Source organism: Narcine bancroftii, chromosome 1, assembly GCF_036971445.1.
Source record: "Narcine bancroftii isolate sNarBan1 chromosome 1, sNarBan1.hap1, whole genome shotgun sequence".
NCBI lineage: Eukaryota > Metazoa > Chordata > Chondrichthyes > Torpediniformes > Narcinidae > Narcine > Narcine bancroftii.
Window position 1 is genome coordinate 402,604,975 of NC_091469.1, and position 13,924 is coordinate 402,618,898.

A 13,924-nucleotide genomic window follows, 5' to 3' on the forward strand; every position below is an offset into this window, starting at 1 on the left:
ACAGGTGGAGAAGGGTATCACTAGTGGATAGACAGTCAATTGCTTAAAATCCCAGAATCTCCTGTTTTTCTGCAGTACGCAAAAGTGCTAGGAAAACTGGTCACGCAACATCCATAGAAAGCAAAAGGTCTGCTTTCTATGGACGCCCCGCGACCTGCTGCCTTTTGTGCATTGCGCTAAATCCCAGCAGCTGTAGATTTCTTATTGATCTGGAGTTTTTCTTTTGTTTCTCTATCAATTGATTTTTGCAGATTGGTTCCTGACAGGTTGCATCTATCACTATTTCTCATTGACAGATTCGGAAGGACAATACAGGCTGCGCTCGTCTGTTTCGCAATCCACATCGGACCTTGTCAACAGGCACCTGGGCGGGCTGTCGGTGATCAGAGGAGCAAAGAGAAGCGCCGCCAGGCTACAGGCCCCTTGAGGACAGTTTCTGAGAGTTGGATAGCATCGCCTCGCCCCGCTTACAGTGTGGCTTGGGGACGGGGGACGAGCGAGCTGTCGCCGCCCGGGCAGCTGCTGCGATCGCGTCTGCTCCGATCTGGGCCGAGCCGGCCTCTCCTCTTCCCGACCGCTCCGATTCGCCCTGCCCTACCGACGGCGTGGAAGGCAGGGGACTCAATCAACTTTCCCCACCCCAACCCGAGGAGCAGCAGCGGTCCAGACGAACGCGGTGGCTGCAGTTGTCCCCGTCCCCGCGGTGCCGGAGCTGCCCCCCCCCCCGGCTCTCGCACTCCATCGAGCGGCCACAGCCACCGCTGCAACCCCGCCCACTCCCCTGTCGCCGTCTAATAAGGAAGAAGCCCGGCTGTGCGTGCGAGCGAACAGCAGTCGAAGTGGAGATAAGAGCGTTGCCCTCGTCTTTCCTTTCCTGGATTACTCCGTGTGTGCGTGGGGTGGGGGGCGCTTTTTGACCGCCGCGCTCTCCGGTCCCGTGCAATCGTTTGGGAACCGGGGAAGGAAGGAAGGAAGGACAGCGTTGCTGGTCGAGCGAAGGCTCCTGCGCCGAGGATGAACTCCAACAGTATTTACGCCAGCCGTAAGCGGCGAAAGCCGGTTCAGAAAAGGTAAGCCCGTGTCGCTCGAAACCTTGCGGCCCCAGGGTCGCCGCCTCTCGACGAAGGCTCAGCGCGGCTTCTCGCCCGACCACTCAGCCCCGGCTCACAGGTTGGCCCGAGGCACTTGGTGTTGTACCACTGGAATAAAAAAAAGCACCCTGCCTTCTGATTTCACCAGAAGTAAGTGTAGTTTCTAATGTTTAAACTTCGACCGAACGAGTTGGCTCCGCATTTTGCCGTTCCTCATCCTGGCGATAAACATGCAGGTCAACTCACACCCCCTCCTGAAATAGTAACCCGAGCAAAGCCTGACATGGATTTTATTGTCCATACCAGAAAGTAAACATTGCCCTCTTCAGCTCCAATCCCCACACATAACCTGCAGTGTCAGTCGAGGATCAGGCCATGATGTCCCCTGTGAACACATGTTGGAACGACTGAATTCTGTCCAAATGTCAAAGTCCTAAGTGATGGGATTGATCAGTTGTGCGTTTCTTCACTAATCTGCACCAGACCCGACCCAGAGTTCCCTCATTTAAGAACAAACCAACCTCCGATCTGTTGCTCTGGGTGAACGCCTGTGGAATCCACGTTGCTTTGCATTACACGTATTAATGACGTTGTGGAACAAGCTTCGTGCTTTGATCCTTGATGAAACCATATAACCACTTACAGCACAGAACAGGCCAATTCGGCCCTACTAGTCCAAATCCCCACCCTCCGAGTCCCACTGACCAGCACCTGGTCCATACCCCTCCAGTCCTCTCCTCTCCAGTCTAACCAGCACTTTATTAAAAACAAAGATCTCCTTTTGGCTCAGATACCATCATCACATTTTCAATGTGGAGATGGAGAAGTTTGGCAGTGACAGGACTGGAAGGAAGCACTTTGCATTTACTTGTGACATTTTAACCTTTTGCTTCGATAGATTATCCATATTTTCTGCAACTTTATCTACCTCCTATTTGAATGATAACTATTAATGACCATACTTCTCTTTAGTAGCAGTCTTGTATCTGAAATGTAATTGAGTAGAACTACATTTTGGAAAAAAAAAGACTGAAATGGGAATGTTTCCATTTTTATAATGTACTTCCCCCGATGTGTGCATCAGGCTGGATTTGACTGAGAACAAAATCACCCTTTTTATTCCATTGAAGTCCTTGCGTTTCATTTTGGCTCTCTGGAAGTGAGAGATTTGTCCATGCAGGGGGTTAAACCAGAGTAATGCAAGATAAACTGTGTTTGTGACCGTAGAGTCTGGAACTTCTATCACTTGATTAATTTTGCATGAACTTACAAACTTCTTATACTGCTGAATTAGTCCAGAATTGCATGATGTAAATCCGTGTTTGGGCTTTTAAATCAAAATCTGTTTTATTTTGGTTTGTCATTTTGCAACTCGGCTGTTTTTAACTGAGTGGTAAAAGAAGGAAATGTATGCAGATGAATCTGCACCTTCGGGAGGTGGGGGGGAGGGAAGAAAGGAAAAATAGCTTTCTCATAATAGAGGTAAACAAGAAAGTCTGCAGATGTCATCCATCGAGTTAATTGTTTGGTGATGTGCCCATTGAGTCTGCCCTGCTAGTTAATCATGAGCTTATCAATTTTCTCACTCTGCCCCACTGCCTGGCCTTCTTCACTTAACCTTTGATGCCCTGGCTAGCTAAGAATCTATCAATCTCTGCCTTAAATATACCCAATGACCTGGCTTTCACAACTGCCTGTGGGAAGAAATTTTACAGATTTACCATCCTCTAGCTCAAGATGATCCTCTGTTCTTCGTGCCTCCCTTAAATTCTGAAGTTGTGCCTTCTTGTCCTAGACTCTACCATCATGGAAAACCACCTTTCTATATTTGCTATGAGAGAGAAGCATGTTGAAGATGTTTTAAAGGTGTAATTCAAAGGTACCATGTAAATGCAAGTTACAACTATAGATTTTATGTAGTTCAATACTGGCCCTTCAATCAGAACTTTACGGGTGCAGAAAAAAAGACACCATATGCTTTATATCTGCTAAGTCAGTACAGTTTGATTTATTGGAACAATGCCACCTATGGTGAAGGGCAGAATTTGGCAGCTGTACTGAAAAACCATTATAAGGCTCCCAATTGAACATATGAATCTACTATTGTTGCTAATAATGATGTTGGAAGCAATCCAGTGAACAACAATACAGATTTCTCTCATAAAAGTTTTTTTAAAGAAATGCAGCCACATGTGCATGCATTTTTTCATCAAGGTAGTATATGTTTATAAAATCAAACCATAGACTCATCTTTAATGTGGTGTCTCACTAGATTGGCTGGAGTAGATAAAGGGTGGTTTTAGTATTTCCTGAGTCTTGAACATTTCTTTTTCTCAGTTCTGCAAAATTCAAAATGTTCTGGATTCTACTGCAATGACTCATTTCTTACAAAAATGTTTTTTGCATTACAGAGTTGTGTGGGGCTAGTTGCATCTAGCTTAGCAAAAGCTAAAACCAATACATAAATTGCAAAATGGTACCTTCTGGTATTTAGATTGCCTTTTTCCTCAATAGGATCCTGCAAAATCAAAATGAGAAAACATTTTTTTGAGACCTTCATTTGTATTATTCTTCAAGATGAAGAAGATTGGATTTGTGTAAAAAGCAATATGATAGGCTTGCATTCTGAGAAATACGATGAAGATACCTGAAGATATTCGATTGGTTTCATTTAATAATTGCCTTGCTTGACTGTTAGCAATTGTACTATTTTTGCATGCAGAATATAATTGAGTAAGTACATTTTGTGGGGATTTGGGTGAGATTAAGGAGAAAACATGGATGGTCTAGTGTCTTGAGGTAATAAAATTACTATTTAAAAAGGAGGTACTGATCACATGGATCTCACTTTGGCAGCTGGTTCTCACTCTCCAAGTTATTGAATTAAATTGAGCCAATCAGCAACTTATTGATTGTGAAGTTTAGCCATCCACAGTAATAATCCTCATAGGTTTTCTCCATGCTTTAGTTTCCTCCCATGTTCCAAAGACTTATGGAGTTGGTAAGTTAATTGGTCACATGGGAGGTATAGACTCAGAGGCTGGAAGGGCCTGTTTCTGTTCCATATCTTTAAATTCTCTAACGGATATTGTAAAGAAAGAATAATATTTGTAGGCTGGAGGGAGGGCTGAAATGGTTCTATTTTGTTTGCATTAAAACATTTTTAATCTGGGTGCTAAGGTTTTGGAAAAGTTATCAGACAGATTTAATTGTTCCATCATTTTTCTTTGGCACAGGAATATATTAGCATTCTCTAAGGGGAGGTCAGATGATGCTCCTGGTGAAAACTTCAAGAACATGAAACTGTTAAATGAGGTATCATTTGAGATATCACATGGTATCAATTCACATTGTCCCTTTATGATTGCATGGTTTGCTCTCCAGGAGTTCTGGATGGTATTCTTATCCCTTTTACACTTGTGTCCCACAAAATTGGCCGTCAATGTCCTGGGGTACGAATGGCATTTTTGCTGTTCACACTTGACCACTCTTAACTGGGACACTGCATGTGTTCACATTTGCAATGAGCCAACCCCGGGGTTAGGATTGTTCTACCTTCAGTTTGAGCCATGGTAGATCTTCCCTAAATCCTGATCAATGTATTATGATCTTATATTTGATCAAAGTTAATCATGCCTAATTATAACATAATTAAGCTTCATGTACACCACCGTATGATCCCTTCATCCCCTGTTGTTGTGCCAACCTATACAAGAGATTGTAGGAAGGTGCTAGCAATAAATAACAATATCAGACAATTTTTAAACAGCATGGGAAAGTTGGTAGGGCTATCGTGCACAATTTAAATGCCATGATGGGGGGTGGGGGGGGGGGAAGGGAAAGAGATGACAAACCTGCCCTTTCAGTATTCTGTGCAGCAGAGAAAGGGCTGTATGCATGGCTGCAGGCACAGAGGACTCCTGGAGGGGTTTCTCTGCCACTCGGCATTCTGGGAAGTCAGGTCAGCCATTGCTTTTTCCCATGGTCTTTATAAATTATGCGCTATAGTGCAACCAACTTTCCCATGCTGTTTAAAAATTGCTCGCTATTGCTATTCTCTCTCTCTCTCTTCCCCCCCCCCCCCCCACTTCAGCTGCGACGTTCTCACGGCAATGTTTATACCTTAATTTTAATCTTCCTTCACATTCCTGCACTCACGCAAAAGCTTGGGTCATTTCTAGCCCAGAATGCAATCGCCCGTTCCACACTTTCCTGAATGCAATACCAGTGTCTGCAGATGCCAGGGATTGTACTAGGGGTCAAGGCAGTCTATCCCTGGTGTGAGGTGATGTCATCTCACGCTGGTGTTGAGAACATTTTCTTTTCACACTAACCCTTTTTGGGCTGATAGGCTGTTAATTCCTGGGACCACTTGCAAGTGTGAAAGGGCTCATGTTGCAAGGGGCTGGTCAAGAGAATGGATTGAAGGAATATTTTTGAAGTTGAAAAGAGAGCATTGGAAAGGAGTGACAATTCAGGAAGTTGGTTGAGAGCAGCTGAAAATTCTGACATCAATGCTGAAGTTAAGGGGCTAGGGAGATTCAAGGGCATAAGGCTGGTTTGTGTAGGGAGAAGTAATGAAGTTTGAGTAAATTAAGTGGAGATTGGCAGGGAAGGACATGGTCGGGCACTAATGAGTGCGGTGGAACAGAGGCACCTCGGAATACAGATACATAGTTCCGTGAAAGTGGCATCACATGTGGATAGGTTTGTAAAGAGAGCTTTTGGCAAATTGGCCTTTATAAAATAATGAGCATAGGAATTGGAATATTATGGTAAAGTTTTATAAGATATTGGTGGAGTCAAATTTGGAGAATTGTGTGCGGTTTTGGTAACCTAACTTCAGGAAAGATATCAATAAGATAGAAAGAATGCAGAGAAGATTTACTGAGATGTTGCCTGGACCTCAGGAACTGAGTTACAGGGAAAGGTTAAATAGGTTAGAACTTTATTCCCTGGAGCATAGAAGAATGAAGGGAAATTTGATAGAGGTATTTAAAATTATGAGAGGGTAGAGAGAATAAATGTAGATAGGCTTTTTTTCCACTGAGGGTAGGTGAGATACAAAACAGGATGTGTGTTAAAGTGAAAGGGGATACGTTTAAGGGGAATGTGAGGGGAAATTTCTTCACACAGAGTGGTGGCAGTGTGGAATGAGCTGTCAGCTGAAGTGATGACTGTCAGCTCAATTTTAACATTTAAGGAGAATTTGGACAGGTACATGGATGGGAGAGGTATTGAGGGCTGTGGACTGGGTGCAGGTCAGTGGGACCTGGCAAAAAATATGGTTCGGCATAGACTAGAAAAGGTGTAGTGTTCTCTGAAAGGTTAAACTTGAAGGTAGAGTACATGGTTAATGGAGGATACTTAACAATGGGGAAGAACGAGGGACTTTGGAGATCAAAATTCTTGGATCTCTCAAGGCACTTCCAAGACCATCACCCCCTCCCCCCCCCCCCCCCCCCCCCACACCAGGGCTGAGTGCTAAGTCCACTGCTGTTCACTTTGCTGATCCACGACTGAGCAGCTAAACACAGCTCGAACCACATCAAGTTCACTGACGACACAACCATGGTGGGCTTTATTAGTAAGAATGAGAAGTCAACATACAAGGATGAAGTGCAGTTGCTAAAGGACTGGTTCAGAGCCAACAACCTGTATCTGAACGTTAATAAAACAAAAGAGACAGTTCTCGACTTCAGGACGGTCCAGAGGAACCACACTCCCCTAACCATTGACGGCTCCACCATTGAGGTCATCAAGAGTATAAAGTTCCTGGAAGTGCACCTGGCGGAGAATCTCACCTGGACCCTTAACACCAGCTCCATAGCCAAGAAAGCCCAGCAGCATCTCTACTTCCTGAGAAGGCTGAGGTAAGTTCATCTCCCAGCTTCTATCCTCACTACATTCTACAGACGATGTATTGAGAGCATCCTGAGCAACTGCCTGGTTTGGAAGCTGGACCACAAGACCCTGCAGAGGATAGTGAAGTCAGCGGAAAAGATCATTGGGGTCTGGCTCTCTTCCTACCATGAAAGACATCTACAACACTCGATGCAGGCAAAAGGCAATAAACATTGTGAAGGACTCCACACACCCCTCCTGTAAACTGTCCTCCCTTCTGCCATCTGGTAGGAAGTACCGTGGCACTCGGGTCCTTGTGTCTGGATTGGGCAATATTTTTTTCTCTCTTCCCCCCCACCGAAAAGCCATCAGGATCCTGAATTTTCAGAACACTTGAATAGGGTACATTGGACTTTTACTGTATACCTCTGAAATATTAAATGTTTTAACTTCTATCTTGTATTTTTGTAAATATGCTGTATGGTCCTGGAGAAACACTATCTCATCTTTACTATGCGAGCATGATATGAATAATAAATAAAAGTGACTTGACTTGAGGTTGCCGCCTACATTGACAGGATAATTAAGAAGGCCTATGTATGCTGGGCTTTATTAGTCAGGAGATTGAGTTCTAAAGTCACGAGGTAATGTTGCAGCTCTATAAATCTCTGCTGAGACCACACTTGGAATATTGTGTTTTGTTCTGGTCATCTCATTATTGGAAGGATGTGCAAGCTATGGAGGCAATGTCTTATGAGGCAAGGTTAGCCGAGCTAGGTTTTTCTCTTTGGAATGAAGAAAGATGAGAGGTCACTTAATATAGGTTTACAAGGTTGTGAGAAGCATGGAAACCAGCACCTTTTGTCTCAGCTGGGAGTAGCAAAAACCAGAGATAGAAAGTTTAGAGGAGCCATCAAGGGTAAGTTTGGTTTTTTTACACTGAAGGTGGTAGGTGCCTGGAATACATTGGCAGGTGATGGTGGAGGCTGGAACAATAGGACCATTGAAGTGACTTTGAGACAGCACATGGATGAAAGAAAAATTTAGAGTTTTGAGGTAGGGAGAGTTTAGATTTTTTTTGGCTAAGCACCTGTAATGTTCTATGATGTTTGTTTGAAGAAAAAATTGATTTGTGGAGAGTACATCCTGCCTGCTTGGAGATGGTTGAGGTGATGATGGATGATGTTTCCCTACTGATGAGGGTAACAATGAGCACCTGCAAATCTTTGAGGAACCTATAGTTGTGTGGTTGGGTGGAGGGAGGAAATGAAAATGAATAAGAAATGTACTGTGGGAACTACCAATTGAATTGCAGTTGTGCAGAGAAACCGGAAGAGAAAAGATGGTGATAATTAAACTGTCAAGGTTGAGGAAGATGAAATGAAAATGCAATTTCAGTTGTACACTTGACCAAGTTTTTGGAACAGAAATAAAAATAAACTTTTTTTTTCAGGTGGTCATAAGGTATCCAAATCAATATTTATACTTAAACCAATATCCATGTAAAGTTACTTGGTCGTGATCATATTGTGTTTCAAAAATAATAGTAATATTATGAGAATATTATTTCAAAAACAAGTTTTAAAGAGTGAAATGTTGACAAAAAGGGAATGATTAAAATCAACACAATACACATAAGTGGTGGAAAAACTTGGCAGATCATGGAAAGCAATAGGCCATTGATGTTTCTGGCCTGAGCACCTATTCAGCTGTGCCAGAAATCAACCAAATGGCCAAAAGAAGGTGGGGTGGGGTGAGGGAGGATAAAGAGCACAAGGCAGCAGGTGATGGCTTTACCAACCACAACTTGCATGTGTAGGGTGCAATTTGTATAATAATTTTAAAATGGCAAAATGTCCCGGGGTCGTCATTCAAGCATTTTTGGATAACATTTAGAAACAGGCCAAATGAGGAAACATTAATAAATAATTTCTTGAGGAAGATAGCAAAAAGAGGTGAAAGGGCATTATTAAATTTGCAGAATAAGTCTATAATTGATAGACAGGACCAAAAAAGCTGAAGTTAGAGATAGGATAGTAATTAAAAATGTTTTGAAATTTGATTTTTAGATGTATGCAAAGTAATTTATCCTTAATACGAAGAAGAAACTGATCAGTGATTACAGGAGGAATTTGCAAGTCAAAAATGACATAGAGGAACAAAGAATATCTTGGAGCACAAATGCACAGGTCATTTGCAGTTGTATGATAGGTTAGGAATCCATAAAGAAACTAAAATAAGCAATAGGGTTTACTTCTAGAAAGGTGGAATTCAAAAATAGGGATGTTGTACTGAAACACTATTAAACTTTGCTAGACCACTCTTGAAGATCTGCAAACAAATTAGAGGTTGAGTATATGCTGTAAGGCTTTTAAAGGTCATAGCTGATCATCTTGTCTCAATGCCTTGTACTATCTTTATTCCTTTAATATCCAAAAATCAATCTATTTGTTTTAATTGAGCTTCCATGTGCTTTGGGAAATAAAATTCCAAAATGCGCACCATCCTCTGTGTGAAGGAATTTATCTTTACCCCAATCCCAAAAGTCTATCCCTTACTCTGTAATTTTGACCTAGATTTTTTTTTAGCCAAAGGATGCATTTTCCCCATATGTAGCCAGTTAAGCTTTTCAGAAATATATTTCAAACAGATAATTCTATTGTTTCATGCTGCTGAACAGTAGCAAACACAAGTCAAATCTATTCAGTCTCTCTTTGTGTGGCAAATCTTCCATTCATGGAACCAGGATAGGAGGATGAAAATCATTGAGAATGCCAGAGTTTGGTTTCACTAAATCCATCTGCAATTGTAATGAGATGCCTTTTTTTCTGTATTCATATCTGCCCACAACCCCTGCTACATAATATAGATATAGAGGTGAAGATGTAGAAATGAACAGCAAGGATGATATTTGAAAAATTGCATCATGAAAAGGTGGACAGACTGGGCTTTTCTCTTGAGAAAAGGGAGTGACCTTTTAAATGTCTTCAAGAATTATGAGAGGCTTCAAGACAATGGATGGAGTCAGAATATCTGCATTTGTAGAAAATGGCATAATTGAGCTTGTCAATGCAAAACAGTCATCAAGAAATCCAATAAGAAAGTGGACCTCAATACCAGAGTGTGCTGAGGCAAATAGTGTAGAAGCATTTAAAAGGAAGCTGAGCAGGACATGAGTGAGAAGTTGATTGAAGTTTGCCCTGATAAATATTGATGAAGAAGTTTGAGTGGACTCTTAGCTTTGTGGAATTGTGACATTTCCAAGGAGATTCTCTTGTATAGAGTTATTAAAATTTGATGTAGTAGCCACGGAGAAATGCTGCTTCCCTTGCTGAGGGAATCCAGTGTTAGCACTCCACTGAGATGTTTGTTCGGTAAGAGCATCAATCTACTGCAGAAAGATGGTTAAATAAGAGGGGAGGTGCAGATCACCTCTGATTTAATAAATTTGTAGCAGAGGATCAAGAACATGAAAGGCCTAGCCTTTTCTTTGGCTTGGCTTCGCGGATGAAGATTTATGGAGGGGTAAATGTCCATGTCAGCTGCAGGCTCGTTTGTGGCTGATAAGTCCGATGCGGGACAGGCAGACATGGTTGCAGTGGTTGCAAGGGAAAATTGGTTGGTTGGGGTTGGGTGTTGGGTTTTTCCTCCTTTGTCTTTTGTCAGTGAGGTGGGCTCTGCTGTCTTCTTCAAAGGAGGTTGCTGTCCGTCGAACTGTGAGGCGCCAAGATGCACAGTTTGAGGTGATATCAGCCCACTGGCAGTGGTCAATGTGGTAGGCACCAAGAGATTTCTTTAGGCAATCCTTGTACCTCCTCTTTGGTGCACCTCTGTCTCGGTGGCCAGTGGAGAGCTCACCATATAATACGATCTTGGGAAGGCGATGGTCCTCCATTCTGGAGACGTGACCTACCCAGCGCAGTTGGATCTTCAGCAGCGTGGATTCGATGCTGTCGGCCTCTGCCATCTCGAGTACTTCGATGTTGGAGATGAAGTCGCTCCATTGAATGTTGAGGATGGAGCGGAGACAATGCTGGTGGAAGCGTTCTAGGAGCCGTAGGTGATGCCGGTAGAGGACCCGTGATTTGGAGCCGAACAGGAGTGTGGGTATGACAACGGCTCTGTATACGCTAATCTTTGTGAGGTTTTTCAGTTGGTTGTTTTTCCAGACTCTTTTGTGTAGTCTTCCAAAGGCGCTATTTGCCTTGGCGAGTCTTGTCTATCTCGTTGTCGATCCTTGCATCCGATGAAATGGTGCAGCCGAGATAGGTAAACTGGTTGACCGTTTTGAGTTTTGTGTGCCCGATGGGGGGGGGGGTGCTGGCTGATGGAGGACCTCAGTTTTCTTCAGGCTGACTCCAGGCCAAACATTTTGGCAGTTTCCGCAAAACAGGACGTCAAGCGCTGAAGAGCTGGCTCTGAATGTGCAACTAAAGCGGCATTGTCTGCAAAGAGTAGTTCACGGACAAGTTGCTCTTGTGTCTTGGTGTGAGCTTGCAGGCGCCTCAGATTGAAGAGACTGCCATCCGTGCGGTACCGGATGTAAACAGCGTCTTCAATGTTCAGGTCTTTCATGGCTTGTTTCTGCATCATGCTGAAAAAGATTGAAAAGAGGGCTGGTGCGAGAACGCAGCCTTGCTTCATGCCATTGTTAATGGAGAAGGGTTCAGAGAGCTCATTGCTGTATCTGACCCGACCTTGTTGGTTTTCGTGCAGTTGGATAACCATGTTGAGGAACTTTGTGGGGCATCCGAGGCGCTCTAGTATTTGCCAAAGCCCTTTCCTGCTCACGGTGTCGAAGGCTTTGGTGAGGTCAACAAAGGTGATGTAGAGTCCTTTGTTTTGTTCTCTGTACTTTTCTTGGAGCTGTCTGAGGGCAAAGACCATGTCAGTAGTTCCTCTGTTTGCGTGAAAGCCGCACTGTGATTCTGGGAGAACATTTTCGGCAACACTAGGTATTATTCTATTTAGGAGAATCCTAGCGAAGATTTTGCCTGTAATGGAGAGCAGCATGATTCCCCTGTAGTTTGAGCAGTCTGATTTCTTGCCTTTGTTTTTGTACAGGGTGATGATGATGGCCTCATGAAGGTCCTGAGGCAGCATTCCTTGAAAGAGCTTGAAAAACTCATGCAGTTTGGCATACAGAGTTTTGCCGCCAGCCTTCCAAACATCTGGGGTGGATTCCATCCATACCTGCTGCTTTGCCACTTTTCAGTTGTTCAATTGCCTTGTATGTCTCTTCCCGGGTGAGGACCTCATCCAGCTCTAGCCTTCAGGGCTGTTGAGGGAGCTGGAGGAAGGCGGATTCTTGGACTGAGCGGTTGGCACTGAAAAGAGATTGGAAGTGTTCTGACCATCAGTTGAGGATGGAGATCTTGTCGCTGAGGAGGTCTTTGCCATCTGAGCTGCGCAGCGGGCTTTGGACTTGGGGTGAGGGGCCGTACACAGCCTTTAGAGCCTCGTAAAAACCCCTGAAGTCGCCAATGTCCGCGCTGAGTTGGGTTCGTTTGGCGAGGCTAGTCCACCACTCATTTTGGATCTCCCGGAGTTTGCGCTGAAGATGGCTGCATGCGCGACGGAAGGCTCGTTTCTTCTCTGGCCAGGACAGCTTTGCAAGGTGAGCCTGGTGGGCAGCTCGCTTCTTTGCCAGCAACTCCTGGGTTTCCTGGTTGTTTTCGTCGAACCAGTCCTTGTTTTTCCTGGAGGAGAAGCCCAGTACCTCTTCAGTGGATTGCAGTATGGCAGTCTTCAGCTGATCCCAGAGGGTTTCAGGGGATGAGTCTGTGAGGCGGATTGCATCCTTAAGCTTTGCTTTGAGGTTTGCCTGCAAGTTTCCAACATTGAACCTCTTTCTGGGGGCTTTACTGTTCCTGGACTTTGGCTTGAAGTGAAGGTTGAGCTTGCAGCGAACCAGCCGGGGGTCATTGTGGCATTCTGCGCTGGGCATGACCCTGGTGTGGAGCACATCTCATTTGTCTCTTTTTCGCACCAGGATGTAGTCCAGGAGGTGCCAGTGTTTGGATCGGGGATGCATCCAGGTAGTTTTCAGGCTGTCCCTCTGCTGATAAAGGGTGTTTGTAATGACAAGCCGCTGTTCTGCCCAGAGCTCCAACAGGAGGCGCCCTTTGTCGTTGCACTTGCCGACACCATGCTTGCCCAGGATTCCTGGCCAGGTTTCTTAGTCTTCGCTGACGCAAGCGTTGAAGTCGCCAAGGATGACAACCTTGTCGGCTGTAGGGGTGTGTTGAATGAGGTTGCGCAGATCAGTGTAGAACTTGTCCTTTTCTGCTGCTTCCGCCTGGAGGGTTGGAGCATAGACACTGATGAGGGTGATACGACGCTTGTTTTGACGGGGCAGTCGCATGGACATGATCCGGTCAGAGTGGCCTGTCGGGAGGTTTTTGAGTTTGGAGGCAATGGAGTTCTTGAGCATGAAGCCTACACCAGATAGGTGTCGTTCATCCATAGGCTTGCCAGACCAGTAGAGTGTGTAGCCCGCGCAGCGTTCTTGGAGGCTGCCTACATCTGCAAGGCGGACTTCACTGAGAGCGGCTATGTCGATGTCAAGTCTGAGGAGTTCATGTGTGATGAGGGCAGACCGACGTTCAGGTCGGTGGCTGTCAGCTTTGCCTAGCGTGGTTCTAATGTTCCAGCATGCTAGCTTGAGTTTGTGAGCATCTTTTGAGGGGGAGGACGTGGAGGGGTAGGACGTGGACATGTCCTCAGGCCTGCGCAAAGGAGCTTTTAGGTGGAGTGCAGTGTGCGCAGTACTGGCCCCACCCTTTACACCTATGGTTCGTGTTCTGTGGCCAAGCAAGCTGGGACGTGGCAGCGAGGTCCTTGGGTCGTAGGTTTTATATCGGAGTGGCCTTCTCCTATGCAGGTTTCTTACCCGGGCTGGAGGGGCCTGCCTCCCCTCTTAGGTCGGACCATACCTGGTCGCAAATCACCTGTGGACATGGCCTAGGTAAGTTTAATTGGGTTCTCTA

General features: G+C 44.7%; 1 protein-coding gene across 2 annotated transcripts in view; it reads left to right on the forward strand.

The window, feature by feature from the left end:
• Window positions 1-319: 319 nt before the first annotated feature.
• LOC138751489 (aryl hydrocarbon receptor-like) overlaps window positions 320-13,924 on the forward strand; it is a 238,356-nt gene continuing 224,751 nt past the window's right edge. Inside the window, exon 1 of one of the 2 annotated variants that reach the window (XM_069913792.1) lies at window positions 320-1,070. In XM_069913792.1, the coding sequence (XP_069769893.1) occupies window positions 1,015-1,070 (56 nt within the window). In that variant the 5' untranslated portion in view covers window positions 320-1,014. Of the gene's footprint in view, window positions 1,071-4,321; window positions 4,407-13,924 lie in introns of those variants that run through there. The other variant, XM_069913793.1, reaches the window with a different exon arrangement.